General features: G+C 44.4%; 1 protein-coding gene across 1 annotated transcript in view; it reads right to left on the minus strand.

The window, feature by feature from the left end:
* Positions 1-156: 156 nt before the first annotated feature.
* LOC140721264 (uncharacterized) overlaps positions 157-22,307 on the minus strand; it is a 26,047-nt gene continuing 3,896 nt past the window's right edge. Inside the window, exon 5 of the mRNA XM_073036117.1 lies at positions 157-384. Coding sequence (XP_072892218.1) covers positions 157-384 — 228 coding nt within the window. The remainder of the gene's footprint in view (positions 385-22,307) is intronic.

Here is a 22,307-nt window from a genome sequence, read left to right on the forward strand (position 1 = left end):
TCCAGCAAGTCAAAGGCAGTTTGACATTCTTCTGTCCAAGACTGTTTTAACAGCAGGCTTGTTGTACTAGGACTCCCTACATTAAGACACAAGTTCACTACATCATGCAGTGGTCCTGCAATCTTTGAGAATCCCTGAATGAACCGTCTATAATAACTACAAAAACCAAGAAATTATCTTGTCTTTGACTGTAGATGATACTGGCCTCTGCTGAACAACTGAGACCTTCCTGGGATCTCTGCCTATCCCTTTGGCTGATATCTGATGTCCTGAGAACTTGACCTCTGACTCCAGAAAATGACATTTTTCCAATTTCACCTTCAGACCAGTTTCCTTGAGGTGCTGAGGTGCAGTGTGAAGCCTCTCCAAGTGTCCCTGGAAAGTCTGTGAATGCATCAGAATATCATCCAGGTACACAAGCATAATTTGGAAGACTAAGTCATTCATGGTTGCCTGCACGACTCTTTGCAAAGTTGTCAGCCCATTGCAGACCCAAATGTCATGTGAAAATATTATATAGACCAAATGGGGTTGAAAAAGCAGTCTTATGCCAATTACGCTCCTCTACTACCACTCGGTGGTAACCACTCACGAGGTCTATTGTTGAGAAAAACTGCACTCTCTGCAGGGCATCAAGACTCTCATCAATATGTGGGCTTGGTAACATGTCCTTTTTGGTATTGAGATTTCGTCTCGAATAATCTACACACAGTCTTATGCTGCCATCAGCCTTCTGTACCAACACTACAGGTGAGGCATACACACTATTGCTCTCCTGAATCACACCCTTCTTCAACAACTTTGAGATGTGCTCCTTCACTTCACTGTACTGATTAGGCAGAATGTGACGGTGTGGCTGTGAAATGGGCTGGTCAAGAATTAACTGAATTTCATGCTTGCGCTTGTCAGAGTACCCAAGGTCTTCATCTTCATCTGCAAAGATATCCAGGTACTTAGCCAGTAATGCTCTTAGCTGAGCTTGTTGTTCTTCACTACATGACATTCTTTCTTTATCAATCTCTTTGTTTAATTGAGAAGAGTATATATACACATACATACACATACACACACACACACACACACACACACACACACACACACACACACACACACACACACACACACACACACACACACACACACACACACACACACACACACACACAGGGAATTATCACAAATATCTATATCAATGGCAATTCATATAAAAGGTAAAATAAACATGATCAAATTCAAACATAGTATTATTCTAATAGTATGTAATAAAGAATAAGATAATCAATTCTCCTCTTATCATTCCATGAAAAGATGAAAAAAGATAAAGAAACTTTTATAATTTTATTATACATAAAAAGCCCCACTAAACAAGAAACAAAACAAAAAAAGAGAGAAATTTAAAAAAAAGGACTGGGCAGCTCGGACTGAGAGTGAAAGCCAGAAAAAAGAAAAAAACTTTCTGATCAAATCCAACATTTCGAGGAGGTAACTGGAAGAGCCATAAATCAAAGCATCTGAAAATATTGAATAAAAGTTTGCCAAGTTTCCTCAAATTTAAAGGATGTATCAAAAGTCCGACTTCACTGCAAGCTTGTCTAGAATTGACTTTAACTTGTGGTTACTACCCTCCTCCTTTACACCAACAGTCACTTGTTCAATGTCAGCTGAGATCCACTGAAATCTTACAGCACATTGCTGATCACTATCTACACACTCTAACTTTGACAGTATACCCAGTCGGGTCTTTGTGAGAGCCATACATCCTCTTGAGAGAGGTTTAAAACCTGTACTGGTACTGATCGACTACGAGAGTCAACGAGCATGGGAATAACTACTAGACAACCCGGTAGAGGGATGTTAAGTGACCCAGGTAACATCTTATGGTCAGTCCCAGCATCTCCTGTGGCCTTCCTAGCCACAATGGTAACTACAGATTCAGCAGGTATGTGCTCAGTATCTTCTCTCATACTTGGACTATGGCTTTCTTTTCGGTAAAGCGCACCTGCACTTTCTAGAAAACAAATTTCCAATCAGAATCCAGCTTTCCTTCCGGGGTTGTGTCAAATTCTGCATAGAAATGTTTTCTACATTGGCTTATAATGTTCATGCCTACAATGCATGGGACAGTTTGTTCACTGCTAACAGGATCCCTGTCAAATAGAAAGCCACAATTGGGAATCTTCATACCCATCACTTGAACCTCCAGCTCCAGATACCCAAGGTAAGGAATATCAAGACTTCAGTGACTGTTAACCTAAGCCAGCCAGCAGTGGACAACATATCTTCATCCTCTCCATTCAAGTGTTCTCGAAGGAACTGCTCAGTCACGAAGCTCATTTGACTACCCGTGTCCAACAGACAACAGAGAGCGACACCTGATATCTTAAGCTCAACAAAAGGACATGTTCCTAACTGGTCACGGGATGGCTGTACATAATTTGAGTCTATGAGGTTCCCCCAAACTGCCCGACTGACAACAGCCTGAGGGCTGGAGGATTCGGGCTCTATATCCCTTGCACTCTTCTTCTGTTGGCAGTTCTTGCCCCCCACCCCCACCACACCTGACACTTGAAACATACTGGTTGCCCATCCTCTGTGAATCTAGGCTGCAACTTGTGTCTACGGCTAATAGCATATGCAACACCTCTCTGTACAGTAAGATCTTTCAGTGCTTGAGTCAACTCACTAATGGCTTTTCCCTTCTCTGTGACTACTTTACGGACATCGTCCAGAGTGACAGGCTTGGATTCCTGAGCTTTAAGAGTTGAGCACTGTGCCTGGCTACTGCTACATTTTGTCTTTACAGTCTGCGTTTCCTGAGGACTCTTCTAAAAACCACAGATGAGCCTCCTGATGAGCCGTTTCTATCACTAAGGACTCAGGGTTGTTCCACACTTATCTGTGGAGCTTCCCCTCTATAAATTGATCTCTGATTGGCCACAGCATCAGGGAAACGCTCCAGGAGCAAGTTAAGGGCTCAAGTGAAAACTTCCTTGTGTCTTCACTCTAACATGAGAAAATCTGCAGATGCTGGAAATTCTCAGGACAAAAAGTATTTTTTCTCATCTTTAATTCCTTTGTTTTAATGCAGAGCGAGGGTATCAAAATAAAACCGACAAAACAAACTTGAAAAAACACAGTTTCTGCTGTTACAATCTCAGCTTAATCTCGGTCCACACATTTGTGTAATGAAACAGTTACGTACTGTATGCAGTATGAAAATCAATAAAACAAAATATACAGAACCAATGCGGTAATGGCAATTCTGAAAAAACAATATAAACATTAAAATCCCCCCGACCCTGTACCTTATACATAACATCAAACAAATGAATGAATACATCTCATCTCAACTAAGATGTATGTTCACGTTGGCATACACATGGTTAACTTCCAAACAGGCCTGAAACAATGAGTTCTCCTCACACATGCTTCTCAGTACTCCCGGGGAAAAAGCACTGGATGATTGTCCTTCCAGAACATTTGACTCTTGTTTCTACTGCGCACATGCACAATGATGTCATTGTTTTCCCTTCGCGCACAGGCAGCTGTTTTACCATTACTAGGGTACTATGATGCCATTACTAAGTGCACTTCTAACAATAAAAATAATATTCAATGGTCACTCGGTTACATAGATAAGATAAGAAGGAGCAGCATATTGTCTTTTTCCCCTGTAAAAGGACTGAAGAATTAGAGGGCAGAGATTTAAGGTGAGAGGGTTAGAGATTTGAAAGGAAACTGAGTGGCAACTTCTTCACACAGATGATGGCACATATACGCAATGAGCTGCTGGAAGAAGGGATAGAGATGAGCAGAGTACAATAACCATTTTTAAAAGACAATTCATTAGATCTATGGATAGGCAAAGGTTGGAGGGAAATGGGCCACACATGGGAAAATGGGTCTAGCTTATATGGGCATCTTGGTCAACTTGGAAGAGGTGGCCAAAGAGCTCCGTGGGCTCTATGTTGCTCTATGACTTAATGGCAGGTGGAACTAGATAGGGGAGAGATGATGGGCAGATGGAATAGAAACATAGAAAAAATAGAAAACCTACAGCACAATACAGGACCTTCAGCCCACAATGCTGTGCCGAACATGGACGTACTTTAGAAATTACCTAGGGTTACCCATAGCCCTCTATTTTTCTAAGCTCCATGTATGTAACTAGGAGTCTCTTAAAATACCCTATTGTATCCGCCTCCACTACTGTCACCGGCAGCCCATTCCATGCACTCACCACTCTCTGTGTAAAAAACTTACCTCTGACACCTCCTCTGTACCTACTTCCAAGCACCTTAAAACTGTGTCCTCTCGTGTTAGCCATTTCAGCCCTGGGAAAATGCCTCTGACTATCCACACGATCAATGCCTCTCATCATCTTATACACCCCTATCAGGTTACGTCTCATCCTCCATTGCTTCAAGGAGAAAAGGTCAAGTTTACTCAACCTATTCTCATAAGGCATGCTCACCAATCCAGGCAACATCCCTGTAAATATTTCTGCACCCTTTTTATAGATTCCACATCCTTCCTGTAGTAAGGTGACTGGAACTGAGCACAGTACTCCAAGTGGGATCTGATCAGGGTCCTATATAGCTGCAACATTACCTCTCGGCTCTTGAACCTCTACCCATCTAAACCCCTCGCTCTATGGAGATGCCAATCAATATTGAGGAAATTAAAATCTCCCATCACGACAACCCTGTTATTATTGCACCATTCCAGAATCTGTCTCCCTATCTGTTCCCTGATGTCCCTGTAACTATAAAAAAAAACACACAGTAGAGTTATTGACATCTTCCTGTTTTTAACTTCCACCTACAAAGACTCAGTAAGGTAATCCCTCCATGACTTCCTCCTTTTCTGCAGCCATGCCCCCATCTCCTTTGCCTCCCTTCCTATCCTTTCTGAAACATCTAAAGCCTGGCACTCTAAGTAACCATTCCTGCCCCCAAGCCATCCAAGTCTCTGTAATGGCTACATCATAGCTCCAAGAACTTATCCATACACTAAGCTCATCTGCTTCGTTCATGATGCTTCTTGCATTAAAATAGACACATCTCAAACCGTCAGTCTGAGCGCATCCCTTCTCTATCACCTGCCTATCCTCCCTCACACACTACCTACAAGCTTTCTCTATTTGTGAGCCAACTGCACGTTCCTCCATTTCTTCAGTTCAGTTCCCACCCACCAGAAATTCTAGTTTAAACTCTCCCCAAAAGCCTTAGCAAACCTCCCCGCCAGGATATTGGTCCCCCTCAGATTCAAGTGCAACCAGTCCTTTTTGTACAGGTCACACCTGCCCCAAAAGAGGTCTCTATGTTCCAGAAATCTGAATCCCTGCCCCCTGCTCCAATCCCTCAGCCACGCATTTATCCTCCACCTCACTCTATTCCTATACTCGCTGTCACATGGCAAAGGCAGTAGTCCTGAGATTACTACCTTTGAGGTCTTGCTTCTCAGCTTCCTTCCTAACTCCCTGTAGTCTGTTTTCAGGACCTCCTCCCTTTTCCTACCTATGTTGTTGGTACCAATATGTACCACGACCTCTGGCTGTTCACCTTCCCACTTCAGGATATCGTGGATGCGATCAGAAGCATCACGGACCCTGGCACCTGGAGGCAAACTACCATCTGTGTTTCCTTCCTGCATCCACAGAATAGACAGGGGAGGGGGTCAGGAAAACCATAGACCATAAAACATAGCGGCAAGATTAGGCTATTTGGGCCATCAAGTTTGCTGCTGCAGTGATACAAAGGCGAAGAAGCCTCAGTGGATAACTATGTGAATATTTATCTCACATTGCCTCCACCACCTAGATCTATCTGCCTTTTTTCCCCCTTAACTCATTCTACCAATTACCTAACAGCCTCTATAACACCCCCCTCCCACTTGCTTCTATATACTGCCATCTTCCCTCCACGCTCCCAGTCCTGATTCAAAGTCTGGATTCAAATCATTGACTGTTGCTCTGCTGTCTGACCTACTGAATTCCTCCAGCAGACTGCATTTGCTTCAGGTTCCATCACCGGCAGTCTCTCAGTTCTCCATCTGAGGTGGGAAGATGGCATTAATCCACATCTCCCATCAGGGCCCACGTCCCCATCCACTGCCAAACACCCACCACACTGCACTGCCCCCTTGAAGTGTTCTTTAGGTTCAAGTCCGATCTAGACTGGAACCTGGGACCTGATCCATGATGCCTCAGGATGCTTCATTACCAATACAACAAAAAATCCTGAACACATGTCCCACCAGACTCAAGGACAGCATCCAAGCCACACTTATAAGGCTATCAAATGGCCCTCTTGAACGATCTCTTGACCTCACAATCTGTCTTGCACCTTCTTGCCTGTCTGCAATGCACTTTATTCTAAAGGATAAAACATTAGCTTTATTTGTCACGTGTACATCGAAACAAACAGTGAAATACAGGAAATCAAATCAGTGAGGATTGTGCTGGGGGCAGCCTGCAAATGCCACCGTGCTTGATGTGTCTCGTGTAGCAGGTTCTCCATTCACTCAGCCTAACTTGAAGGTCTTTGGAATGTGGGAGGAGATCGGAGTACCCAAAGGAAACCCATGTGGTCATGGGGAGAGTATCCAAATTCCTTACTCTGTTATTGCTTTCCCCCTGTACTACCTTTGTGAACTGGTGTAGTGAAATTATCTGCACGGATGTAATGAATAATAAGTTTACTGTCCTGGATACTGTTGGCGGGGACGACCGACCAAGTGTGAGCCACAGCGGCGGGACCTCTGGCACTGAGTCTAATCCTGTTGTGCAGAAGGGTGGGACGGAGAAGAGGAGAGCTGTCATCATTGGATACTCTATAGTCAGGGGAGCAGACAGGAGATTTTGTGGACTTGAGAAGGACACTTGTATGGTTTGTTTCCTTCTGGGTGCCAGGGTCCGGGATGTCTCTGACCGGGTGCATGACTTCCTGGTACGAGAGGGAAAGTAACCAGAAGTCATGATACACGTTGGGACCAACGACATAGGCAGGAAGAGGGATGAGGTCCTGAAGTGTGAGTTTCGGAAACCAGGCAGAAGGCTGAAGAACAGGACCTCAAGGGTGGCGTTCTCAGGATTGCTGCCAGTGCTACGTGATAGTGATGGTAAGAATTGGAGGAGATGGCAGTTGAATGCGTGGTTGAGGATTTGGTGCAAGGGGCAGGGTTTTAGATTTTTGGATAATTGGGATCTCTTCTGGGGAAGGTGGGACCTGTACAGATTGGATGGGTTGCACCTGAACTCGATGGGGAGCAATATCCTTGCAGGTAGGTTTTCTAGCGTGGTTCGGGAGGGTTTAAACTAATTTGCAAGGGGGATGGAACCCGAAGCGATAGAACAGTGAAAGAAGTGCATGGAGTAAAGCCAGATCTAACATTTCGAGAGGCTTTGAGGAAAGAGAAGCAGAATAAAGGGTGTAAAGGTAGTAAGGTAGAAGGGCTAAAGTGTGTGTACTTCAGTGCAAGAAGCATCAGGAACAAAGGTGATGAACTGAGAGCTTGGATACATAAATGGAATTATGATGTAGTGGCCATTACACATGGTGACTTGGCTGGCACCAGGGCAGGAATGGATTCTCAATATTCCTGGATTTCAGTGCTTTAAAAGGGATAGAGAGGGGGTAAAAGGGGAGGAGGGGTGGCATTACTGGTCAGGGATACTACTACAGCTACAGAAAGGGTGGCTAATGTAACGGGATCCTCTTTTGAGTCAGTATGGGTGGAAGTCAGGAACAGGAAGGGAGCAGTTACTCTGTTGGGGGTATTCTATAGGCCCCCTGGTAGCAGCAGAGATACCGAGGAGCTGATTGGGAGGCAGATTTTGGAAAGGTGCAAAAATAACGGTTGTTATCATGGGTGACTTCCCTAATATTGATTGGCAGCTAATTAGTTCCAAGGGTTTAGATGGGGCAGAGTTTGTTAAGTGTGTCCAGGATGGATTCGTGTCACAGTACGTTGACAGGCCAACTAAGGGATTGCCATACTGGATCTAGTATTAGGTAACGAACTGGGTCAGGTCACAGATCTGTCAGTGGGTGAGCATCTGGGGGACAGTGATCATTGCTCCCTGGCATTTAGCATTATCATGGAAAAGGATAGAATCAGAGAGGACAGGAACATTTTTAATTGGGGAAGGGCAAATTATGAGGCTATAAGGCTAGAACTTGCGGATGTGAATTGGAATGATGTTTTTGCAGGGAAATGTACTATGGACGTGGTCGATGTTTAAGGATCTCTTGCAGGATGTTAGGGATAAATTTGTCCCGATGAAGAAGATAAAGAATGGTAGGGTGAAGGAACCATGGGTGACAAGTGAGGTGGAAAATCTAGTCAGGTGGAAGAAGGCAGCATACATGAGGTTTAGGAAGCAAGGATCGGATGGGTCTATTGAGGAATAAAGGGTAGCAAGAAAGGAGCTTAAGAAGGGGCTGAGAAGAGCAAGAAGGGGGCATGAGAAGGCCTTGGAGAGTAGGGTAAAGGAAAACCCCAAGGCATTCTTCAATTATGTGAAGAACAGAAGGATAACAGGAGTGAAGGTAGGACTGATTAGAGATAAAAGTGGGAAGATGTGCCTGGAGGCTGTGGAAGTGAGCGAGGTCCTCAATGAATACTTCTCTTTGGTATTCACCAATGAGAGGGAACTTGATGACGGTGAGGACAATATGAGTGAGGTTGATGTTCTGGAGCATGTTGATATTAAGGGAGAGGAGGTGTTGGATTTGTTAAAATATATTAGGACGGATAAGACACCGGGGCCTGACGGAATATTCCCCAGGCTGCTCCATGAGGTGAGGGAAGCGATTTCTGAGCCTCTGGCTAGGATCTTTCTGTCCTTGCTGTCCAACGCAATAGTACCAAATGATTGGAGTGAGGCAAATGTCATCCCCTTGTTCAAAAAAGGTAGTAGGGCTAGTCTGGGTAATTATAGACCAGTGAACCTTATGTCTGTGGTGGGAAAGTTGTTGGAAAAGATTCTTAGAGATAGGATCTATGGGCATTTAGAGAATCATGGTCTGATCAGGGACAGTCAGCATGGCTTTCTGAAGGGCAGATCGTGTCTAACAAGCCTGATAGAGTCCTTTGAGGAGGTGACCAGGCATATAGATGAGGGTAGTGCAGTGGATGTGATCTACATGGATTTTAGTAAGGCATTTGATAAGTTTCCACATGGTAGGCTTATTCAGAAAGTCAAAATGCATGGGATCCAGGGAGGTTTGGCCAGGTGGATTCAGAATAAGCTTGCCTGCAGAAGGCAGAGGGTCATGGTGGAGGGAGTACGTTCAGATTGGAGGGTTGTGACTAGTGGTGTCCCAGAAGAATCTGTTCTGGGGCCTCTACTTTTTGTGATTTTTATTAACGACCTGGATGTGGGGGTAGAAGGGTGGGTTGACAAGTTTGCAGATGACACAAAGGTTGGTGGTGTTGTAGATAGTGTAGAGGATTGTCGAAGATTGCAGAGAGACATTGATAGGATGCAGAAGTGGGCTGAGAAGTGGCAGATGGAATTCAACCCGGAGAAGTGTAAGGTGCTACACTTTGGAAGGACAAGCTCCAAGGCAGAGTACAAGTAAATGGTAGGATACTTGGTAGTGTGGAGGAGCAGAGGGATCTGGGGGTACATGTCCACAGATCCCTGAAAGTTGCCTCACAGATAGATAGGGTAGTTAAGAAAGCTTATGGGGTGTTAGCTTTCATAAGTCGAGGGATAGGTTTTAAGAGTCGCGATGTAATGATGCAGCTCTATAAAACTCTGGTTAGGCCACACTTGGCGTACTGTGTTCATTTCTGGTTGCCTCACTACAGGAAGGATGTGTAACCTTTGGAAATGGTACAGAGGAGATTTACCAGGATGCTGCCTGATTCAGAGAGTATGGATTATGATCAGAGATTAAGGGAGCTAGGGCTTTACTCTTTGGAGAGAAGGAGGATGAAAGGAGACATGCTAGAGGTATACAAGATATTAAGAGGAATAGATAGAGAGGATAGCCAGCACCTCTTCCCCAGGGCACCACTGCTCAGTACAAGAGGACATGGCTTTAAGTTAAGGGGAGGGAAGTTCAAGGGGGATATTAGAGGAATGTTTTTTACTCAGAGAATGGTTGGTCCATGGAATGCACTGCCTGAGTCAGTGGTGGAGGCAGATACACTAGTGAAGTTTAAGAGACTACTAGACAGGTATATGGAGGAATTTAAGGTGGGGTGTTATATGGGAGGCAGGGTTTGAGGGTCAGCACAACATTGTGGGCCAAAGGGCCTATAATGTGCTGTACTATTCTATGTTCTATGTTCTATGATGGGAAGCAAAGCAAAGAATTTCACTGTGCCTTGGTACATGTATCAAAAATAAAATGATGTACCAATTCAAATCCTCCAACATTAGTCTTGTATATGCCCATGTGCCATGATTTCTCCACAACAAAAACTCCTTGAACTTGCTTTTCCCACAGTGACCTGTCCAAACTTGACCCTTCCCTTGTAGGAATGTTCTCTCCAGCACTGATGCTTTCCTGCTTCTCCATTCTCAATCGAACAGTAACTTTCACCAACCAAGATTGTCTCACCCCCCTCAATGGTCCCATCTTCCCAGCAGCTAAACCACCCTCATTTCCATGGTGTTCCTCCCAGCCATCACCCCTCTCCCTTCCCCCAGGATGTTCTCCCAATGGTGTGTATCCCCTTCCCTGTACAAAACTGCCAAAAGTGTTGGTCCACAACCCACCAGCATTGGTTCGTTCTGCCAGTGATATCCCCATTGATTTTCCTAGCAGCCTCTCTCCAAAACTGACAATTGTCAAGACCTCAAGAACAAGCTTTAAGACCTTGGCTTCAATACCTCCTTGTGCAATTGGATTCACGATTTTCTCACTTTCAGATACAAGTCAGTTTGAATTGGCAAGAGTATCTCCTCTACAGTCTCCATCAGTACCACAAGGCTGTGTGCTTAGCCCCCATGTCTACTCAATTTATACTTATGACTGCTAGGCTAAGCACATCTCCATTGTCATATTCAAGTTTGTGGATGACACCACTGGTGTAGGCCAAATGAAAGGTGATGATCAATCAAGATATAGGAGGGAGAACTGAAAATCTGACTGAGAGGAGCCACAACAGCAACCTCTCACTCAATGTCAGCAAGACCAAGGAGATGATTATTGACTTCAGGAGGCGGAAACCAGAGACCTTGACCGTGTGAGTTACTCTGGGTGCTCTGCTTCCCTTTCCCTTTCTAAAGACATATGGGTTAGCGTCTATAGGTCCATAGGAATCACCGGCATATGACCTTTAAAAGTAAGCTTTATTGATCACATCCACATCAAAATGTACAATGGAATGTGTTGTTGGCAGCAATGACCAAAACAGTCCAAGATGTACTGGGGGCAGACCACGTGTCACCATGATTCTGGCAGCAACATTGCAGGCATCCATTATTCAGGACCACCATCACCCAGGACATGCCCTCTTCTCTGTGCTGCCATCTGGGAGGAGGTACAGGGGCCTGAAGGCACACACTCAACAATTCAGGAAAAGCTTTCTTGCCTCTGCCATCAGATTTCCGAATGGACTTTGAACCCATGGATGCTAATTCACTACTTTTTCTTTTGTTCCTTTATTTGTGCTAGTTATCTAATACCACTTTCTTTGAAGATATATGTGCTTCTTGCTGTAATTTAGTTTCTATTACTATGTATTGTAATGTACTGCTGCCACATGACAATAAATTACTCAACATATGGCGGTGATATTAAACTTGATCCTGATTCTGATTCTGACATCGTGCTTGGGGTTACTGCATCCGAACCCTATGGAAAGATGCTCAAGAATGTTTTGGATTGGTTGAGTTCCAGGAGTTGCTTGGACTCCACATTTCAATACTGCGTTCTCTCCTTTTCCATTCTCCATTCTGACCTCCCTCTTATCCCTCTTTTCCTCACTTGCCTATCACCTCTTTCTGGTGCCCCTCCTCCTTGCCTTTCTCCCAATGACCCACTATCAGATTCCTTCTTTAACCCTTCACCTTTTTCTGCCTATCACCTCCAGCTTCTGATTTTAGACCTCCTACCTTCCCCTTTCACCTATCAACTCACTCCCCTTCACCCACCTTCTTATTCTGATTTCTTCCCCCTTCCCTTCCAGGGTCCTGGCCCAAAACTTCAACTCCTTATTCCTCTCCATGCATGCTGCCTGACCTGATGAGTTCCTCCAGCATTTTGTGTGATTTGCAGCATCTGCAGAATCTCTTGTGTATACATTAGTGCCTAGTTCTGAGTCCAGCCCCGAGTTAGGGTGGAGCAGAGAGATCTTTCAGGAAAGCTCATACGTGTCTCCTTCAGATTAGCCTGGACCCTGGGCTGAGGCTTCAGCTGCTGTTTAGCAGTAAAGGAGTTTCAGTTCTGTCTTCACACCACAAACACAAGAGATGCTGCAGATGCTGAAAGTCCAGGTTGACACATCAAAGTGCTTGAGGACCTCAGCAGATCCTCACCAGCATCTATGAAGAGGAATAAACAGTTGATGTTTTGGGCTGAGGAGTTTCTGCATAGACACTGCCTGACCTCCTGAGCTCCTCCAGCATTTTGTGCGTGATAAGACCACAAGACCACAAGAACAAGATGACTGGGCAGATCCGCTGAGTGATGCAGGGTGCAGGGCCTCATATTTGCAGATAAGATCATTAGACATTGAAGCATAATTAGGCCATCTGGTCCAATGGTTCTGCTCTACCATTCTTTTTCTTTTTACAGTATTTTTATTCAGAAGAAAGAAACAAGATTTACAGAGTGCAACACATAGATACATCTCAACATAACTTGTGATGTTGTCATGATGTTGTGATGATAACATAACTTATCATATATTGTGATAAAATTGATCAAAATGTTATAGCATGACACATAACGTTATACCTCTCTGTAATCAAAAATTTAAAGATAGCTCATACATCATAAAAGAAATTTTTTATATAAAAAAGTCAACACCCTACCAACTACCAAGGAAAAAAGCTGATGGATGACAATGGATAATTAGAAAAAAAACATATTCGCTTAAGAAGAGAAGATAAAAATATACATAAAAGTCTGTGCACTGTTAAACTTTATAAGTTGGAAAAGTAATTTAGGAAAGGTCCCCAGATATCATAAAAAGATTCTTTTGAATTTAAGACTGAGCAGCGGATCTTTTCTAAATTTAAATAAGACATAATATCACGTAGCCATTGAAGATGTGAAGGAGGGGTAGACTCCTTCCATTTAAGCAAGATTGCTCTCCTTGCTAAAAGAGAGGTAAAAACTAAAACCTGTAGGTTAGAAGTATTTAAAGTTATATCTTCATTTGCAATAATACCAAATAAGAATACCAAACAAGATTTCTGATGATAGATGGAATAAAATTCTTAAACGGGTTAATAAATCATCTTTCTGTGCTCGTCATTCTCTTCTACAATTTAAAGTGGTTCATAGAGCTTACATTTCTAAACAGAAGCTGTCCAGTTTTTATACAAATGTTTCTCCACTTTGTAATAAATGCAACTCTGCTGATGCCTCTTTAATTCATATGTTTTGGTTTTGCCTTAATATTGAAAAGTTTTGGCAGGAAGTATTCCATACCTTCTCACAACTTTTTAGGGTCCAATTTGACCCAAATCCCCTTACTGCCTTGTTCTACCATTCAATCATAGCTGATCATTTTTTTCTATCTCCACCTCAACCCCAGTTCCCGGCCTTCTCCCCGTAAACTTTGATGCGATGTCCAATCAAGAACCTATCAATCTCTGCCTTAAATACACCCAACGACCTGGCATCCACAGCTGAAATTGGCAACAAATTCTACAAATTTACCATCCTTTGGCTAAAGAAATTTCTCTGCATCTCAGTTTTGAAAGGGCACCCCTCTATCCTGAGGCTGTGTCCTAGACCCTCCCACCATGGGAAACATCCTTTCCACATCTACTCTGTCCAGGCCTTCCAACTTTAGAAAGATTTCAATGAGATCCCCCCTCATCCTTCTGAATTCCAGTGAGTACAGACCCAAAGCTATCAAACATTCCTCGTAGGATAATCCTTTCATTCCTGGAATCATCCTTATGAACCTCCTCTGGACCCTCTCCAATGCCAACACATCTTTTCTGAGATGAGGGGCCCAAAATTGTTTATAAAGCCTCAGCATCACATCCTTGCTCTTGTACTCTAGACCTCTTGAAATGAATGCTAACAAGGCATTTGCCATCCTCACCACCGACTCAACCTGCAAGTTAACTTTCAAGATGTTCTGCACAAGGACTCCCAAGTCCCTCTGCATCTCAGATTCCTGGATTTTTTTTCTTCTGTTTTGAAAATGGTCAGCACATTTATTTCTACTATCAAACTGCATGACCATGCATTTTCCAACATTGTATTTCATTTGCCACCTTCTTGCCCATTCCCCTAATCTGGCTAAGCCCTTCTGGTTTAAAAGGTTTAAACCAAGGTTTAAAAGGGAGAGGAAAACTTTCAGCGATCTTTTCAATCGTAGCAAAAGGCTAGGAGTGAAAGACTGAAGCATCGCTGAGGGAAGGTTGCTTTTCTTTTCTTTAACTGATCGGGGAAAAGACGCTCTACTGCGCAGGCGCGGGACATAGCGTGCCAAGGTTTAAAAGGAAGACCGCCATATACAGCAGCCATCGTCATAGCGGCCATCATTGTAGTGGCCATCATTGGAGTGGACTGAGTCAGAGTGGGAAGGCTTTGGCTCAATCAGGCTTCGGCGAGAAACAGGCAGAGGTGAGGGTAGGTTCCAGTAAGTTTCTGTTTTCTTCTTTTTTTTTGTTCAGACTAGAGAATATGCCAGGCAGGATGTTGGAATGCTCCTCTTGCAGGATGTGGGAGTCAGGGAGACTTCCGGTGTCCCTGACAACGATACCTGCAAGGAGTGTGTCCAGCTGCAGCTCCTAACAGGAACAGGGAACTGGAGCAGGAGCTGGATGACCTCCTGATCATTTGGGAGACTGAGCAGTTTATAGATAGTAGCTTCCAGGAGGTAGTTACAACTAAGGAACAGGGCACAGGTAATTGGGTTACTGTCAGGTGAGGGAAGGGGAAAGGGCAGGTAGTGCAGGATTCCCCTGTGGCCATTCCCCTCCAAAACAGGTATACTATTTGGATACTGTTGGGGGGATGGCTTACCTGGGACAAGCTGCGGCAGCCGGATCTCTGGCACTGAGTCTGGTTCTGCAGTGCAGAAGGGAGGGAGGAAGAAGAGGAGAGTGGTAGTGATAGGGGGCTCCATAGTCAGGGGTATAGATAGGAGATTCTGTGGGCATGACAGGGACTCCTGGATGGTTTGTTGCCTCCCGGGTGCCAGGGTCAGTAATGTCTCTGATCGCGTGCACAGCATTCTGAGGTGGGAGGGTGATCAGCCAGATGTCGTGGTACACATCAGTACCAATGACATAGGTAGAAAGAGTCAGGAGGTCCTGAAGAGCGAGTACAGAGAGCCTGGTAGGAAGTTGAAAGACAGGACCTCGAGGGTAGTAATCTCCAGATTGCTGCCTGTTCCACGTGCCAGTGAGGGTAAGAGTAGGATGCTCTGGCAGATGAACACATGGCTGAGAAACTGGTGTAGGGGGCAGGGTTTCAGATTTCTAGATCTTTGGGACCTCTTCTGGGGCAGGTGGGACCTGTACAAGAGAGACGGGTTACACCTGAACTACAAAGGGACCAATATATTTGCAGGGAGGTTTGCTAATGTTATTGGGGAGGGTTTAAACTAGATTTGCAGGGGGATGGGAACCAGAGTGCCAGAGTAGATAGTGGAATGGGGCTAAAAATAAATGATGTTAGTACTTCATGCAAAGTCATAAATAGTAAGGTTGTGTGTGGTGGTAACAATCTTCTGAGGTGTGTATATTTCAATGTGAGGAGTATTGTGGGAAAGGCTGACGAGCTAACGGCCTGGATTGACATGTGGAATTATGACATCATAGCCATTAGTGAAGCTTGGCTACAGGAGGGGCAGGACTGGCAGCTCAATGTTCCAGGGTTCTGATGTTTGAGACATGATAGAGACAGTGGGATGAAGGGCTTTGCTAGTCAGGGAAAATATTACAGTAGTGCTTCAGCAGGAAAGTTTAGAGGGCTTGTCTACGGACAGTGGAGCTGAGAAACAGGAAATGTATGACCACATTAATGGGGTTGTATTATAGACCACCCAATAGTCAGCAAGAATTGGAGGAACAAATCTGCAGAGAGATAACAGACAATTGCAGGAGACAGAAAGTTGTGATTGTAGGGGATTTTAATTTTCCCCACATTGATTGGGACTCCCATACTGTTAAAGGTCTAGATGGGTTAGAGTTTGTGAAGTGTGTTCAGGAAAGCTTTCTAAATCAATATATAGATGTACCAACTAGGGAGGATGCAATATTAGATCTCATATTAGGAAAGAGGACTTCGACAAGAAGCCTGTTTTTCATTTATTCTGACTAATCTAGGATCAGGTAATGGGGGAGACAGTTAGAGCAGTGGTGTGCTCTGTATGCAGTATGTGGGAGGTCAGGGTCAACACAATTGTTCCTGATGACCACACCTGCAATAGGTGCATCCAGCTGCAGCTCCTATCAGACCGAGTTAGGGAATTGGAGCAGGAGCTGGATGAACTACGGATCATTCGGGAGACAGAGGCTGAGATAGATAAGAGTTATCGGGAGGCAGTCACACCGAAAAGACAGGAGGTAGGCAAATGGGTGACAGTCAAGAGAGGCAGGGGGAGCAGACAGAGAGAGAAGAGCACCCCTGTGGCTGTTCCCATCAACAATAAGTATACCGTTTTGGATACTGTTGGTGGGGATGACCTACCAAGAACAAGCTGTAGTGGTCCTGTCTCTGGCACTGAGGTTGGACCCTTGACTAGGAAGGGGAGGAGGGAAGAGAAGCAGAAGAAGGAGGGAGCAGGTTAAGACCAACAAGTATCTGGGAGTACAGTTAGACGAGAAGCTAGACTGGACTGCCAACACAGATGCCTTGTGCAGGAAGGCACAGAGTCGACTGTACTTCCTTAGAAGGTTGGCGTCATTCAATGTCTGTAGTGAGATGCTGAAGATGTTCTATAGGTCAGTTGTGGAGAGCGCCCTCTTCTTTGTGGTGGCGTGTTGGGGAGGAAGCATTAAGAAGAGGGACGCCTCACGTCTTAATAAGCTGGTAAGGAAGGCGGGCTCTGTCATGGGCAAAGTACTGGAGAGTTTAACATCGGTAGCTGAGCGAAGGGCGCTGAGTAGGCTACGGTCAATTATGGAAAACTCTGAACATCCTCTACATAGCACCATCCAGAGACAGAGAAGCAGTTTCAGCGACAGGTTACTATCGATGCAATGCTCCTCAGACAGGATGAAGAGGTCAATACTCCCCAATCCCATTAGGCTTTACAATTCAACCGCCAGGACTTAAGAACTTTTTAAAAGCTATTATTAATGCTTTTTGAGATAGTGATTTAGATGCATATCATATTTTTTTACTGAGTTAAGTATTGTATGTAATTAGTTTTGCTACAACAAGTGTATGGGACATTGGAAAAAAAGTTGAATTTCCCCATGGGGATGAATAAAGTATCTATCTATCTATCTATCTATCTATCTAAGAGAGCAGTATTGAAAGGGGATTCTATAGTCAGGGGGGCGGATAGGAGATTTTGTGGGGAAGATCGGGAGTCTCGGATGGTATGTTACTTCCCTGGTGCCGGGGTCCGAGACATCTCAGATCGGGTGCAGGTTATTCTCGAGAGGGAGGGCAAGAATCCAGATGTTGTGGTCCATGTAGGGACCAATGACGTGGGTAGAATGAGTGAGGGGGTCCTGTGTAGGGAGTTCAGGGAGTTAGGTGCAAAGCTGAAGAGCAGGACCTCCGGGGTAACAATCTCAGGATTGCTACCTGTGCCACGTGCGAGTGAGGCAAGGAACAGAAGGATTATAAAGATTAATACGTGGCTGAGAGGATGGTGCAGGAGAGAGGGCTTCTGGTTTGTAGATAATTGGGCTTTGTTCCGGGGAAGGTGGGATCTGTTCCGAAGAGACGGTTTACACCTGAACTGGAGTGGTACTAACATTCTTGCAGGGAAGTTTGCTAGTGCTTCTTGGGGGGGTTTAAACTAAATTTGCAGGGGGCGGGGATCCAGAATGTGAGAGAGGATAGCGAGAGGAAGAATAAAGAACAGGTGGGGACTACATGGTTCCGGAATATTAAGTGTGTAGTTGAGGAAGGTGGGGCGGAACAAGTAATAAGGAGGACTCATGTACAGAGGGATGGTCTGACGGAACATGGAGTTAAATGTGTTGAAAGAATAAGTAAATTTAGGAAGGACAACAAATTTCTAAGGGTGTATAGCCCGATGGGAGTTCGGGGAGCTGGGTTAAGCACAATAGGCAGCGATTCAAACAGAGAGAGGAGAAATGGGTTAAAAATTCTATGTCTGAATGCACGAAGTGTCAGAAATAAGGCGGATGAGCTTGAAGCCCAGGTGCGAATGGGTAACTATGATGTTGTTGGGATAACGGAGACATGGCTGCAGGGAGATCAGACCTGGGAAATGAATGTAAAAGGGTATACGTGCTATCGTAGGGACAGAAATGTAGGCAGAGGGGGTGGGGTGGCCCTGTTGGTGAGGAATGAGATTCAGTCCTTTGCAAGAGGGGACATAGGATCAGGAGAAGTAGAGTCTGTGTGGATAGAACGGAGGAACAGTAAGGGCAAAAGGACCCAAATGGGTGTTGTCTACAGGCCACCAAACAGTAGCATGGATGTTGGGTGCAAGTTGAATAGGGAGTTAACATTGGCATGTGGCAAAGGTAATGTCACAGTAGTTATGGGGGATTTCAACATGCAGGTGAACTGGGAGAATCAGGTTGGTGCTGGACCACAGGATAGGGAGTTTGTAGAGTGCCTACGGGATGCATTCTTGGAACAGCTTGTACGAGAGCCGACCAGGGACAAGACTATTCTGGATTTAGTGTTATGTAATGAACTGGATTTGATAAGCGATCTTGCAGTAAAGGAGCCATTAGGAGGTAGTGATCATAATATGATAAGCTTTTATCTGCAATTTGAGAAGGATAAGGGCAGATCGGAGGTGTCAGTGTTGCAGATGAACAGGGGAAACTATGGAGCCATGAGGGAGGAGCTGGCCAAAGTTGACTGGATGGATAGCCTAGCAGAAAAGACAGTGGAACAGCAATGGCAGGTATTCTTGGGAATAATGCACAAGGTGCAAAATCAGTTCATCCCCCAGAGAAGGAAGGATTCAAAGGGGGGAAAGGGGCCACAGTGGTTGACAAAGGAAGTCAGAGACTGCATAGCATTAAAAAAAAGGAAATATGATAGAGCTAAGGTGAGTGGGAGGACAGATGATTGGGAAGTTTTTAAGGAACAACAGAACTTAACTAAAAAGACAATACAGGGAGAAAAAATGAGGTACGAATGCAAGCTAGCCAGGAATATAAAGGAAGATAGCAAAAGCTTTTTTAGGTATGTGAAGAGAAAGAAGATAGTTAAGAACAATGTTAGGCCCTTGAAGAATGAATTGGGTGAAATTGTTATGGGAAACAGAGAAATGGCAGAAGAATTTAATGAGTACTTTAGATCTGTTTTCACTAAGGAAGACACAAGCAATCTCCCAGATGTATGGATGGGCCAAGGACATAGGGTAACAGAGGAAATGAAACAGATTGACATTCGGAAGGAAACGGTGATGAGAAGACTGATGGGACTGAAGGCTGACAAATCCCCAGGTCCAGATGGTCTGCACCCTAGGGTAGTAAAGGAGGTGGCCCTGGAAATTGCGGATGCATTGGTAATCATTTTCCAATGTTCCTTAGATTCAGGATCAGTTCCTGAGGATTGGAGAATGGCTAATGTTATCCCACTTTTTAAGAAAGGAGGGAGGGAGAAAACAGAGAACTATTGACCTGTCAGCCTGACATCGGTAGTGGGAAAGATGCTAGAGTCCATTATTAAGGATGAAATAGTGGCATATCTAGATAGCAGTGATGGGATTGGGCTGAGCCAGCATGGATTTACCAAGGGTAAATCATGCTTGACTAATCTGTTGGAGTTTTTCGAGGATGTAACCAGGAAGTTGGACGGGGGAGATCCAGTGGATGTAGTGTACCTCGATTTTCAGAAGGCATTTGATAAGGTCCCACATAGAAGATTGGTGGGTAAAATCAAAGCTCAGGGCATCGGGGGGAAGGCATTGACATGGATAGAAAACTGGTTGGCAGATAGAAAGCAAAGGGTAGCGGTGAATGGGTGTTTCTCGGAATGACAGGTGGTACCCAGTTAGGTGCCACAGGGCTCGGTATTGGGACCACAACTGTTTACGATTTACATCAACGATTTAGATGAATGCATTGAGAATATCATCAGCAAGTTTGCTGATGATACTAAACTAGGTGGCAGTGTGACATGTGATGAGGATGTTAGGAGAATTCAGGGTGACTTGGATAGGCTGGGTGAGTGGGCAGATACTTGGCAGATGGCGTTTAATGTGAATAAGTGTGAGATTATCCACTTTGGAAGTAACAACAGGAAGGCAGGTTATTATCTGAACAGTGTAGAGTTGAGTAAGGGAGAAATACAAAGAGATCTCGGAGTCCTTGTTCATCAGTCACTGAAGGTGAATGAGCAAGTGCAGCAGGCAGTGAAGAAGGCTAATGGAATGTTGGCCTTTATTACAAAGGGAATTGAGTACAAGAGCAAGGAAATCCTCTTGCATTTATACAGAGCCCTGGTGAGACTACACCTGGAGTATTGTGTACAGTTTTGGTCTCCAGGGTTAAGGAAGGACATCCTGGCTGTAGAGGAAATGCAGCGTAGATTCACGAGGTTAATTCCTGGGATGTCTGGACTGTCTTACGCAGAGAGGTTAGAGAGACTGGGCTTGTACACGCTGGAATTAGGGAGATTGAGAGGGGATCTGATTGAAACATATAAGATTATTAAGGGATTGTACAAGATAGAGGCAGGAAATATGTTCCAGATGCTGGGAGAGTCCAGTACCAGAGGGCATGGTTTGAGAATAAGGGGTAGGTCATTTAGGACAGAGTTAAGGAAAAACTTCTTCTCCCAGAGAGTTGTGGGGGTCTGGAATGCACTGCCTCGGAAGGTAGTGGAGGCCAATTCTCTGGATGCTTTCAAGAAGGAGCTAGATAGGTATCTTATGGATAGGGGAATCAAGGGATATGGGGACAAGGCAGGAACCGGGTATTGATAGTAGATGATCAGCCATGATCTCAAAATGGCGGGGCAGGCTCAAAGGGCCGAATGGTCTACTTCTGCACCTATTGTCTATTGTCTATTGAAATGAGTTAGGGCAGGTGACGGAAGTGTGTGTAGGGGAACACTTTGGTTCCAGTGATCATAATGTCATTAGTTTCAACTTGATCATGGATAAAGATAGATCTGGTCCTCGGGTTGAAGTTCTAAACAGGAGAAAGGCCAAAGTTGAAGAAATGAGAAAGGATCTAAAAAGCATAGATTGGGACAGGTTGTTCTCTGTCAAGGATGTGATTGGTAAGTTGGAGGTCTTCAATGGAGAAATTTTGAGAGTGCAGAGTTTGTATGTTCCTGTCAGGTTTAAAGGCAAAATGAACAAGAATAAGGAACCTTGGTTTCTCGAGGGATATTGGAACTCTGATACAGAAGAAGAGAGAGATGTATAACACGTATAGGCAACAAGGAGGAAATAAGCTGCTTGAGGAGTATAAAGAGAGTAAGAAATACTTAAGAAAGAAATCAGGAGGGCTAAAAGAAGACATGCGGTTGCTTTGGCAGTCAGGGTGAAGGATAATCCTAAGAGCTTCTACAGGTATGTTAAGAGCAAAAGGATAGTAAGGTATAAAATTGGTTGTCTTGAAGATCAGAGTGGTTGGCTATGTATAGAACCAAAAGAAATGGGAGAGATATTAAATGGGTTTTTTGCATCTGTCTTTACTAAGGAAACTGGAATGGAGTCTATGGAAACAAGGCAAACAAGCAGGGAGGTCATGGAACTTATACAGATTAAAGAGGAGGAGGTGCTTGCTGTCTTCAGGCAAATCAGAGTAGATAAATCCCCAGGACCTGACAGGGTATTCCCTCGGACCTTGAGGGAGACTAGTGTTGAAATTGCAGATGTCCTGGCAGAAATATTTAAAATGTCGATATCCATGGGTCAGGTGCTGGAGGATTGGAGGATAGCTCATGTAGTTCCGTTGTTTAAAAAAGGCTCAAAAAGAAAGTCGGGAAATTATAGGCCGATAAGTTTGACATCAGAAGCAGGTAACTTATTGG

This window comes from Hemitrygon akajei, chromosome 2, assembly GCF_048418815.1.
Source record: "Hemitrygon akajei chromosome 2, sHemAka1.3, whole genome shotgun sequence".
NCBI classification, from domain to species: Eukaryota; Metazoa; Chordata; class Chondrichthyes; order Myliobatiformes; family Dasyatidae; genus Hemitrygon; species Hemitrygon akajei.